At 35.5% G+C, this 12,723-nt stretch overlaps 1 protein-coding gene across 1 annotated transcript in view; it reads left to right on the top strand.

The window, feature by feature from the left end:
- BICC1 (BicC family RNA binding protein 1) overlaps positions 1-7,015 on the top strand; it is a 309,226-nt gene extending 302,211 nt beyond the window's left edge. Inside the window, exons 20-21 of the mRNA XM_049790533.1 lie at positions 1,652-1,751; positions 6,598-7,015. Coding sequence (XP_049646490.1) covers positions 1,652-1,751; positions 6,598-6,731 — 234 coding nt within the window. The 3' untranslated portion in view covers positions 6,732-7,015. The remainder of the gene's footprint in view (positions 1-1,651; positions 1,752-6,597) is intronic.
- The last annotated feature ends 5,708 nt before the right edge of the window (positions 7,016-12,723 follow it).

Below are 12,723 nucleotides of genomic sequence, written 5' to 3'. Positions count from 1 at the left end.
AACTCCTCTCCATTAGTTTATTCTCAAAACCTAGATTTTTATGATCATTTGTATCATAAATTTCATGTATTACTGTATGGTTCAGTAAATATAATTGCTAAACTTTTTCATTATAACATACCTAATAAATTTTTGGGTGTTGATTTTTGTCCTCTCTTTCCCTACACTGAAATTAGAGAATCATTGGCTAAACAAACACTAAGTTGAATAAAATTTTAATCATCATAATATTAAAGGAATATATTCATTATTGAGAGTGACTGGTCAGATAAGAAGCTCAAGTGGATACATACTTTAACTTATTTAGACATGAAGAACCCAAAGATTTTGAAAAGATCATTGAAAATAATTACACACACTAACACACATATATGTCCTACTTAACATATATATTCTATATATCCTATTTGAAGATGTTCAGAATATCTTCAGAATGTTCAGAAATAAATATGCATTTATTATTCAGTTGTTTGAAGAGAAAAAATGTAAAGAACCATTCTTGCCTGATCTGATATTTACCATTAGAGCAGACAAAAATGGTAGCCTGACTTTGTAACTAACATCTTATGGAAGCCATACTTATTCATCCAGTTATTTATGGCTGCTTCCTCACTAACTTAGCACAGCTAAGTTGAACAGACAGATGGTATGAGCTAGAGGGCCTAAAAGAATTACTACCCTTCAAAAAAGTTTGAGAATTTCTGAAACGGAATGTCTAAATCTAAGACAATAGTAACTAGGATAAGGTCGTGTAGAGTCTGCATGTATCTTAAAAATAAAAGCGATGTCAGATTCCATTCTTTAGTTTTATTTAAAAGTATATTTTACTGTGTTAGGATTTAATAAAATTTGGTACGCTTCCTGTATGATATTCAGATGTGATTGCCCCTTAAGTAACCTTGTGATATTTAATATCTAATAAATAGTTAAAGATACATCTAGCATATTTCACAAATGATCTGTTATGTGTAGCATTGCTCATCATGTTTCCAGTTCCTAAACCACATTTGCTTTATATATCTAATCGTATTTAATGAGCACAGCATTCCGGTGAGGTAGTGTTTTCAATGCCAAGAATCAACTAGTAATAGTCATGTTTTGAATCCAGGACTCTGGCTTGAGCACCCCTGCTTTTTGTTCCTCTGTCTTATGTTCAAAGGAATGAGGGGATCCTTGGGTTGATTCCAGAGTTCATTTATATTGTTCTTGGAAATATTTCAGTTTCAGAGAGTTTGCTGGGCCAAGTGATATATAAATCTGGTGTATTCTGGGAATCCTTTTCTAAGTCTTATGGAAAATACCATCTCTGGCATTATTTAATTTTTATCATTTTAGAATCCAAAGTTTAAAAGTATTTTCTCCTGCATAGTTTTTTCTTTTATCAGTTTGCAAAAAATCTCCAACTGGTTTCCCTGGCTCTCGAGATATACAGAACTAAAGCTTGTATGTTTTACTTCAACTTCAGTGTCTTTGACTAGCATTTCCATTCCATCACTTATTTTATCGCCTTTACCTTACATCGATACATCAATCTTTTAAGGAAGTAAGCAGAGTATAATTAATTTTTTTTAAAGCTGTACTAATGAGTTGACTCTACAGGAACAAATAAAATGTTTAACATGCTGATTATAGACTACTTTCTCACTCACAGATTGATCTTCAGACATTCCTCACTCTTACTGATCAGGATTTGAAAGAACTAGGAATCACAACCTTTGGTGCCAGAAGGAAAATGCTACTAGCAATCTCAGGTGACTATAAATACTCTCTTTCATCATTTAACACTGGCTCACCTTTGCCAGTAGGACTCATCCATTGGCCACTCTCTCACTAAGCTGGCAGCTGATGCCATTTCAGAGTATTCTGCTAATAAATGCTGAGATTGTCTATACTCCCTCATCAAATAAATGTACATTCTTAAAATACATCACTTCAGAAAATATTTCCCTTGGTAGAGTATGAAACTAGGGGCTATTTAATTCTCCTTACTGTGACTGTATTAAGTCTAAATCACTGGGTTGGTGAGTTCTGGATTGGCTGTTATGTTTCAAATGTATGTGACCTGGTATAAATGCCAACACAGATGTTGGCACCAGAGAAAAAGAATGTGTTCCTTGGTATAGCTGTAACCAGGCAGTATTATTCGTCTTAGTGTTTTCTTTTTCCTGAACATTGAATTTTTAACTTATAGTTATATTGTACATAGGGTGTACAATTATGATCCAGTGGCCAGTAGGTAAAAAAAAAAAAGAATGAAGGGATATGCTGTTTGTCTCCAGTTCTCGCTCTCTGTGGATCTATTATATACTGTATGCATTAGAGAATTCTATTTAGTGGGTACATACCACTTGAAAGGAATCATCCTAAATGATTAGGCAGCCATTAAACAGCATTGTACCTGAAAGGTATTAGAGAAGAGGGAAGAAACTAGAGAATGGAAAAATGGAGTTACTTTCTGATAAACTTCCTGCCAAGTTGACATATGTGCAAGTCTTTCAAGAATACACATACACAAAGGACAGAAGCCAAGTGTCCGGTGTTGAAAGAAAATGACTTTGCTTTCTCAAAACCCTGGATTTGCAGGGTTAGCCCTGATGAGGAAAGCAGTGGCATCCAGCTGATGAAACCTCTCTCCAAACAGCATTAACTAATTCGGGCAGTCAATGAAATTAAAAAACCTCAGTGGTTTCCCATTTTATCTTGCCAGCATATGGTACCCTCCACCTACTCATCTCGCCAGCCTTCTAGAGCAGACAGACTATCTGAAGAGCAGATATTAGGTTAGGAAAGATAATAGGATAGGAAATTCAGTCATTGAGATACCTGCTAGGTTCCTCCATGGAGAAACAAAGTCTTTGCAGCAGGCTTTCTTTTTCTATGTACTCAAGTCTTTATATTAACAGACCTCCACAGAGCAAATGTTTTGTCTTGATTGCTCTTAAAATCAAATTGGTCTAAGGGGATGAATGCAGTATTCAAGTAAGGAAAGCTGGGCTTTGCTTCCACCAAATTAGGAGTTTCCAAACCACTTTTGTTGTTTTTTAAGTCATGAAGGTCAGTGAGAGTAAAAGTCAATGTAAGGTCACCTTCCATTGCTAAGATTGGCTTCCATGTGATGCATAGCATCAAGCATAATAATGAAAGTGGGTGATCTAATTCTTACTAGCGTGATACTCTTACTCTTTGCAGCACTAGGGTTGTTACTTTCAATTTCTTTAATTCAAAGCTCAATCCCAAAGGGCTATTCCTCTGAAATTAAAATATGCCTATGGGACAGACTTTAACATCAGAAAGTTTATCAACTCCACAGTCTTTCACTAGATATTTGTTGAATGCCAGGTACAAAATGAGAATTAAAACCTATCTCTTAAAGGACTGGAGCAAATGGGTAGGGCATTTGCCTTGCATGAGGCCAACTTTGGTTCCATCCCTGGCATCCCATATTGTCCACCAGGCCTTCCAGGACTGATTTCTGAGAGCCTGGAGTAAAGCCTGAGCAACATTGGCTATGGCCCCAAAATAAGACAAAAAACTGATAGCTCTCAATTTCTGGAGACCACACCTGATGGTGGTGCTTAGGGGATAATTCCTGGTTCTAAACTCAGAAATTACTTCTGGCAAGTTATGGGGACCATATGGGATGGCTGGGATTGAACCCAGGTCAGCTGCATGCAAGGCAAATGCTCTAGGCGCTGTACTATACCTCCTACCCCCAAAATCGATCTCTTTAGTTCTATTCCATCGCTTACTAGGAGTAACACCTGAGCACCACTAGAATTGACCTTTTTTAAATCAAAAAATAAAATCTCTTTAAGCACCAATCCTGTTTTAACTCTGTAAGGCTTCCAGAAACATACAGATATCTTTGAATACTTTGATAGGTACCATAGGGATCACCAGTACCTTTTCTTGGAATACATTTGTGGTGTATTTCAGGTAGGTTTGGGAAAAAGGAAGAGAAAGACAAAAATTATTTCTCTAATCATCATCCTTCGTGTGGTTCTATGGAGCTTACATCCGGCTTCTATAAACTCCTTCTCAGTGGGACTCACATGTCCTCTTGCTTTTAAAGGGAATTAGCAACTGTGAATAAGATGCCTTATGCAGAATCTGCACAGCAAGTAGTAGATTATTTTCAGGATGATTTGGCCTTACTTTCTTGCATGTATTTGTTTGAACTTGGTAAATTGTTTGGTTTTATTTCTTTTCTGCAAGTAATATGTTGAGAAACCCTTTGTCCAAAAAGCTTCCTCCCCCCCCCCCCCAACTCATCTGATAATAAAGGCATCCATTTTCAGGAGAGCTGGGAAACCTTGATATACATTTGTGTCTGGTAGTTACATGGTTTGGATAGATGCAAAATTGGATCAAAACGTCTTTAAAATTTTTTTTTAGATTTTAAACTTGTAATGAGAGTTGTTCTTGCAGCATAGGATTTGGAGTTTTTTTTTAAACTTGGGCCAGAAGACATTATTTTAACTTGGTAGGAATTGAGGCTTATTCCTGGTAGAGATGGATCATAGAAAATAGGATGTTTTAAAAATGCTTTGACTTCTGTGAGTGGCTAGCTAAATGTCTAGGGACTACGTGAAAGGAAGTTTAGTGTCCTGTTGAGAGACACTTTGCCACCTCAGGTAGATCTAACATTTCCTGACCTATTCTTTTAGTTTGTGACTCTGTTCAGATCCGCAACAAGATCCTGAGAGCTGCCAGGATTGTGTGAACGTTGGAATTTCAAAGAAAAAGGTTGGTATTTTCCCAAACTATTCTTAGGCTTATGAAAAAAATCAGAAGAAAGAACGTGCATTTTAATTAAACAAAAAACTTAGTATTTTGGTAGAAGCTGTTCCTTGCTAATCTTTCTAGAAGTTTTATGTTCTTTTGGAAACATGTATCATTAATAACTATCTTTAGGAAATGGCTAAATTTCTTTACGACTTTTACGCTCTCAAATCTAGTTGCTGGGACTTTTCAGCTTTGTTTTTAATGGCTATTAAAATTTTTTGTCTTCAATGGCCCAATTATTTTTATGTGCTTGGAGAAAATGGAGAGTAAAGATGTCTCATAGTTGAAAAGACTTTTAAAAGGATACCTTTATTCTTAACTCTCCTACAGTGTGCCTTTAATTATTTCTTGATTTCTGCCTTTTTAAAATGGTAGCCCTGTGTTCAATTTGTCATAGGAATATTGTTGCTACTGTGTTTCTGCAAGAGTTTATAATAGCCATATGTACGCATGCCTTCATGTTGGGTTGTTTTGTTTATAAATGTCTTCCTTCTTTGGTGTTCTTAAACTATGCTTTGTATGTAAAAATATATATATATTAAAATATCTAACATACCTGAGACTACCAGTTTCTCAACTTTGTATTCTTGATACCTCAGTTGGTCTTCTCTGTCCACTGTATCAGTGCTCTCTCGGGCATGGATCTTTGCATTGAACAGGCAGGGTTTTGCCGATGGGGCAAGTTAGTGTATTTCTAAAATGGAGAATAGTTAATTGTAAGGAAGGCAGACAGGACAAAATGAATATAAAGTGTTTTTTGTGTGGTTGCTATCATAAATGATTGTTATTTCATTCTCCTGCAAGACCTGAATGTGAACCCAAGATGTCTCTACAATTGCATCACTCCTGTAGGGCAGTATTTACATTTTGTGGTGCAGCATTAAGGGTCTTAGTTCATTTTCTGGGACTAGGAAGATATGTATGGATTTGGTCCTATGACTATCCTCGGCCACCTGTGACCTGCTCCACCATCTGTTCTCAGCGTGACTATAGCAGGCCATAGTTTGCAATGTAACTTTAGAAATTATAAAGGTGTTGTGCTGAAAGGTACTATAAAGGGTGGTTTATTGCTTACGTTACCTTCCCCCAATCTCAGAAGCTCCAATTTTTAGAACCTGACTATTCTATTTACTTGTTTAAAAGTTTATAATAAAAAAATGTTTATAATAAAAACTGATGTGATTTGTGGACCTGCTTATGTGTTTATCTAGATGGGGCAGAAAGAGGGGTCGAAGTCATAAAGATGTCTCCAGGGCTGGAGCAGTAATACAGGGAGGGTGAGATGTTTACATGAAAGTAAAAGGTGTTTTTTATAAAATGTTATTTCTTTAAAAATATATTTTTACATGTATGTTACATTGTTTTTTTTTTTTTTATTCAAAGAAACCTCCCACTGCTCTGCTTCTTCCCATAACTACTTCTGACCCAGGAACTTGGACATCATGGCTATGGAAGAGCAGCAAGACTTCTGCATGCTCCTTCCATATCCTTGTATTTACAAGTGGGGTGCACTTCTCATTTCCAGCTTTCACATGACTGCCGAGTTCTACCTGAATGAATTCCCTCACTGGATTTGTGACATGGGAGGAAATACATCATGTCCTCATGCGATTCCCCTTCCTTACAAAGCTATGACATTTGAGATCAATCAAGTTAATTCTTCAAAGTGGGTTTAGACATTTCAGAGATGACCATCGCCTAAAGTATTTTCTTCCCTAAAAGCTACCAGACATGATTCTCCTACCCCACTTTGTCCTGCTAAAATACACAATGTCTTTGGTGAAATATAGTAATTCTCCTTTTCTTTCCTAGAACTCAATAAAAACCGAAGAAAGCTTTTCGAACCGACAAGTGCTGCACGAACCTCGTTTTTGGAAGGTGGAGCAAGTGGGAGGCTGCCCCGTCAGTATCATGCAGACATTGCGAGTGTCAGTGGTCGTTGGTAGCAGAAGCTTCCAGGCAGAGGGATACCATCTTGGACCCAGAAGCTCTCAGACAGCCTCCACTGCGCTTAGCATGCTGGGTATCTGGACCAAAGCATCATACTTGCACCTGAACTTTGTGCCAAAAAAGGAAAAGAGAAGATATTTTTATGACATAGAGAAAAACCACATGTGGATTGCTTTTTTTATATATATATATAATGACAGTTGAACAGAATTTACCATACGAAGATAGGCCTTTATATCCTGTTTGTATTTACCTATATAACATATGCACTGATTTATTTTTGTTTTTTACTTAAAATGAAGGATGAATTGACATCTGGGATGCCAGAAGACAAAACTAGGGTTTTTGTTTTGTTTGGGGTTTTTTTTGGCTTGTTTGGGGGGTTAAAAATATAATCAAGATGGAATTTTCTGGTACTGCTTTAAAAGAATTATTGAGGTCTTTCAGCACTTTACACTTTCTAATTTCTTGTCCTGTGGAAATTCTTTCTTTCATGTCACCTACTATAGGGGTACAAATCAGATTTGCTCACTTTTTGTGTTAATATTTTTTAATGGTACTGGATTATTACTTTTTATGCAGAATATTCTGACTGAAAAGTGTGACATCACTTGGTTCTGGACCAGTTCATTTCTGTCAGCATTCTAGAATATTTAGTAAAGAACCTAGTTCACTGTTAACAGTTGCAAAGAAAAAAAAACCTAATGAACTTTGCAATATTAACCCTTTGCAGTCATTGTATTTAGTTGCTGCCTGTTTTTGCTAAAATGATTGTAATGGTTATCTGGAGGCAAAGGACTATTTTTAGTATGCTGCCACTAAAGGACACTTATTTATATCAAAGTTATTTTAGCTATTATAAGCATACAATACATAACTGATTAAACTGTTATCTCCTAGACTCTTATATGGTAGAGAATGGACAGCATTCAATAACTGGAGTCCTAGATTGTCATTTTATTTAAAGATGACAAGACAGCTTTGTTGCCATTAGATGGAGACATAGATAACTGCCTTTATCTTGTTCACGTTAGCCCTGAAAGTCCTGGGACTTTCCTAAAACTGTCTATTTGAAGTAGACATGATTATTGAAAATAGAAAGGCTTATTTAAGTCTCCAAGGGGACAATATGAAATACAGCTGCGATCTGAAGAAAAAGAAAAAAAGAAAAAAACAAACCACTATTTCTAAGTGGCTAAAAACTCATTACATTCCTATACTGTGAAAGTCCAAGCAATCAGGCAACATTGTTAGATCTTTTCAGACACTTTTGTGGATTTTTGAAGAGTTTTTAATCCATGAAGCCAATCACTTAAGTGCCTCTATTTCTTCCAAGCAATATTATTTCCAAGTGGATTGATTTGTTGGAAAACTTTGCCATAGGAAATTTTATGCATTACCTGTACTGTAATAGATTTATTTATGTTCAGTATTCATGACTTTCTATATGGAAGTAAACCACTGTCATGTGCTCATAGCAGAAAGCATTAGAGAAGAATACCTAACAGTTGGTAATTTTTATACAAATGTGTGATCAAAGACTCGACATTTTTCCATGGCAGAATTTTCTTATTAGAGTAAAAAAAATTATTGAAGAGAAATTTTGCACATATGATGATTTTCATTTAACTATTATTTGTTATGGACAACATAAATAATGAGTGTCATAGTATCATAAAATGATACTAGCACTAGGGGGTAATACCTATTCAAAAACTGTTACCTACTTCACAATATAGAACTAAATATTTCCCTTTGCAAGTCCAATGGAATAATATTGTGTTCATAATTCATCTTCAGTCAGGGTAAGAATTCTAGAGTTTCCTATGCCAAGAACTCAGTGTTCTAAACTTTGGTTAGACCTTCCCCCAGTAAAAATAATTTGGAGCCTTTTGCACATGCAATAGGAAAATGAAATAATTTGTAGTATTAAATTGATACAGTGCTGATTTTATGCCAAAGTAAAAACTATCCTAATTAAATAGGGTGGCTAAAAATAAAAAAAAAACAACACTGGAAATTATTTTTCTCACTTTCTCTTGAGGCAATGAAGGTAATATGACACTACAATGTATGATATTGTCAGTGTTATATGATGCACAAATTATTGGGATTATTTGAATAAATGTTAGTTTTTAATTAATCTGTGCCTAATAGTGATTGGTTATCTGTAAATATAGAACAGATTGTATTTTTTGTTTGTTTTTTTTGTCCTTTTAGTGATTTTTTTTTAAAATGAGAGATGGAATTAAACATTGAAAATGGGAACTTTTTCTAAACTAATCAATTGTTATATGGAAAATAAATTTATATAACCTTTGTACTGAATTACCAGATACAATGCCTGATTTTTTTAAAGCATTATATAAATTCTATGCCATTCTTTGATTTAAGGGAAACAGCCTTTATGCTATTTTTAGCAGAATTGAGAGATATTTCTACAGTATAATTGAATATGAACCTCATTTATTTATTTTTTGCAATGACTGCCTTTGCTTTCAATCAGAGGTTAAGGTACTTTATTATAGCTAGTGACTCTGGAACCAGTAATCAATCATAGTTCCTGTGGCACCTACCCATGGGTACATATACAAAAGAGTAAGCTTATGGAATATGTCTTATTCTTGTTTTTCTTTCTTTTATAAGATTCAGTGGGATGGCTGCTTTGACAGCCTCATCCATCGCCAGAGGGACTCCTTGACCTGAGTTCCATTTTCAGAGATTGACCACTGCTTACTCATAAGTTAGTTGTGCTTTCCTCTGGTTCTGTATGCATTCATTCTCGAATGGAACTCATGATGGATTACAAATCCTAGGATTTGTCTTTCTTGAAAGCCAGGATATCTTTATATCAGTTAGCTGTGGTGTCAGGAATTGAACCAAGTATGGACTCCCCACCTAACATATTGTTCGCTTTTCACATATACTTTGTAAGTAGTAGGCCTTTTGGTAAAGTAGCAAGTAAAGTAAACCCTTTGTCTTCTTCTATTTCCTAGAACTAGATTCATTTTTATACATTTGTTTTTAACAAATTGTTGAAATGTTCCATTCCGTAGGAAAAGGTCTATCCTTTTAAATGTACATTGAAAAGGAGAGAAAGAGCTGTTGAAAGGGCTAAAGTTTATAGATTTTCAATCCAAAGCTTGGTAGTTACATCGCATGAAATCACATCACTTTGAATTTAACTCCAAGTAGAAGTCAGGTTTATCCTAAAACAACACAAACTTGCTATTTCTGACAGGACTCCAGAATGTTGATAAAGCTAGTCCCTGACTTAGCATCCACACACAGGATTCCAAGAGAATCCAAGAATATAGGGATGAGCTTGAACCACATCCACCCCCAAGGCAGACTGCATTTAAAGAATAAGAGGAATGGTTATACTCAGATCACTGATGACAAGAGCTCTTGCCTCCTCAGCCTTTTACTCAAGGGAGGAAAGCAACTCAGTGTTCACGTCCAACACCACTAACACTACTGTCACTTTATGGAAAATCCTTGTTTTTACCGGAACAGATATCACGAAATATGTAGGACTAAACCTTAGACAAAAGGGAGGGGCTTATAATAGTCAGTACTGAGATTTTGGGACTCTCTCTGTTCCCCCAAGTGCAAGTAAGTCTCAGTGGTTCAGGTTGATAATATTTGAGATCTCAGTGCAGAGCAGGTATGTTTAATTATGTTTGTACCAGGCCCATAAAAATGGACTCATAGCCTCCCAAATATGGCTTCAAACTCCATCCAATTAGAAAGCCTATTTGAGAAAACCTGGAAGTTGCCTGATGTGGGCTCTTCCTGTTCCCCAGGCAGATGTGCTTAGTCTTAAAGGCTATGGAGCACATTGTTTGGCCCTTCGTCTCTAGAAGGACTGGTGAGAATTCCTAAAAATTGCTGCATAGCTTAATATACATTGAACCCAGAGATCAGCAGGTAGAACTAATCAGTGTGATCAAAACAAGCAGTTTTACTAAATAGCCAAAAAAAAAAAAAATGGGGTTGGGGGTGGGCTGGTGTGCCAAAGCAAAACCACAAAGAACCATGCTAATCTTAAGGTACTTGTCCTACTACATTCTGGCAGTAAATATAATCCATACTCACTCATTGCTGAATACAATATTCAGGGAGCACAAAATAGCCTCATGGTTTATAATGGCACTTGAACAGAAGCAAAACTTTGTCAGACAAGAAAATTCACTGTACATTCTAGCCCAATGTGTTTAGAATGAAGACCTTACTTCTCAATATGTGACCCATTTCATAGCCCTACAGTTTTAAAAATAGAACCAAACTCAAACTCTATAGTAAGCATGGCCTGAGTACACAGTCAAGTAACTACAGAGCCTTTCCTACAGCCTTGAGAGCAAGGGTCACTCCCAAACACTGCTGGGTATGGCCCAAGTGAACAGAGAAGTTTTAGTAGAAACCACAAAAATTACAAAAGATCATTAAAGACTTCAATGAAAAATATACCAATTCATATACCATTGAATTACAAATTTAGAAGAAATGGTTGACATTTAATTTCTACAACCAACTAAGATGGAATCAAGTGGAAACAAAACCCAAATAGGCCAAATGCCAGGAGGATATTGAGAAAAAAATATCCCCCAAACAGAAAACCAGTAAGAAAACAATAGCTTAAGTGATTATTTGGAAGATGTTGGCTTAATAGACACAGGACTATCCATCTACCAAAAGCCAAAAGCACATTCTTCTCCAGTGTGCATAGGACACTGGGATGAATCATGTGTCTGGCCACAAGTGTTAATAAATTATAAATGTTAATATTGCAAATAATCTTTCCAGGTCACAAATACTATAAAAGTAGAAATTTACCATAAGAAGCTGGCGAAAACTCATAAATGCGAAGAATAAGTAGCATTTTTATTGAAAATCAATTATATCAACAAGTAAATCAAAGAGGAAGTTCCTGGAAACATAATAAAGACATACTGTAAAAAAATATGGGATGCAGTAAAAACAGTGCTAAGAGCAAAGGATAAAGTAATGAAGGTTTATATCAAGAAATAAGAAAAATCTCAAACAAACCTAAATTCTCAACTATTAAAACAAATACAACCCATAGTCAGTAGACGTAGGGAAATTAAAAAAATCAAGCCAGAAGCAAAATAAAAATTTACAAGTGCAAAACATCAGTGATCTGAAATCTGAGAAGCCCCTTCACCTGACACTAAACAAAGAAAACTAAAATCCTTATAAAAAGGATCAGAAGTGAGGGGGGTGGTGGAGAAGTGAAATGGAAGTACAGGTTTAGAGTGCTGCCTTACATTCAGTAGATCAAACATAGTTCGAATCCCCCACATCATATATGGTCTTGAGCACCACCGGGGTTTCTCCTGAACATAACTGAGTATGGCCCGAGTGTACAGAGAAGTTATAGTAGAAACAACAAAAAACTACAAAAGATCATTAAAGACTTCAGTGAAAAATATACCAATTCATATACCACTGAATTATGGATTTAGAAGAAATGGTCTACATTTAAATTTCTACAACCTACTAAGATGGAATCAAGTGGAAACAAAACCCAAATAGGCCAAATGCCAGGAGGAAATTGAGAAGAAAATATTCCCAAAACATAATTTTGGGTCTAGATAGTTTTATCAGTGACTTTTATTCACAGGTAATCTCTATTATATGTCCTTAAGTTCTTCCAAATAATTAAAAAAAAACATGAATCATCCCCATAATTTTCTGAGGCCATCACTCTGATACCAAAGACAATCAGAAACTTTCCACAAAAAGAAAATGACAGATCAATATCACTGATGAATATATATGCAATGATTCTCAATAAAATCTTAGGAAACAAAATGTAACAGTATATTAAAATGATATCATGATCAAACAGGACTTATCCCAGGGATTCCAGGATGATCAAACACCATATGCAAACATTAATATGATGTACCACATCAACAAAAAAAATTAAAATGCTATGATCTTTCAGTAGATGCAGAGAAAGCC

Source organism: Suncus etruscus, chromosome 17 (genome assembly GCF_024139225.1).
Source record: "Suncus etruscus isolate mSunEtr1 chromosome 17, mSunEtr1.pri.cur, whole genome shotgun sequence".
In the NCBI taxonomy this organism is placed as follows: Eukaryota; Metazoa; Chordata; class Mammalia; order Eulipotyphla; family Soricidae; genus Suncus; species Suncus etruscus.
The sequence above is the reverse complement of the archived record's forward strand: the minus strand, read 5'-3'. Positions and strand labels throughout refer to the sequence as shown.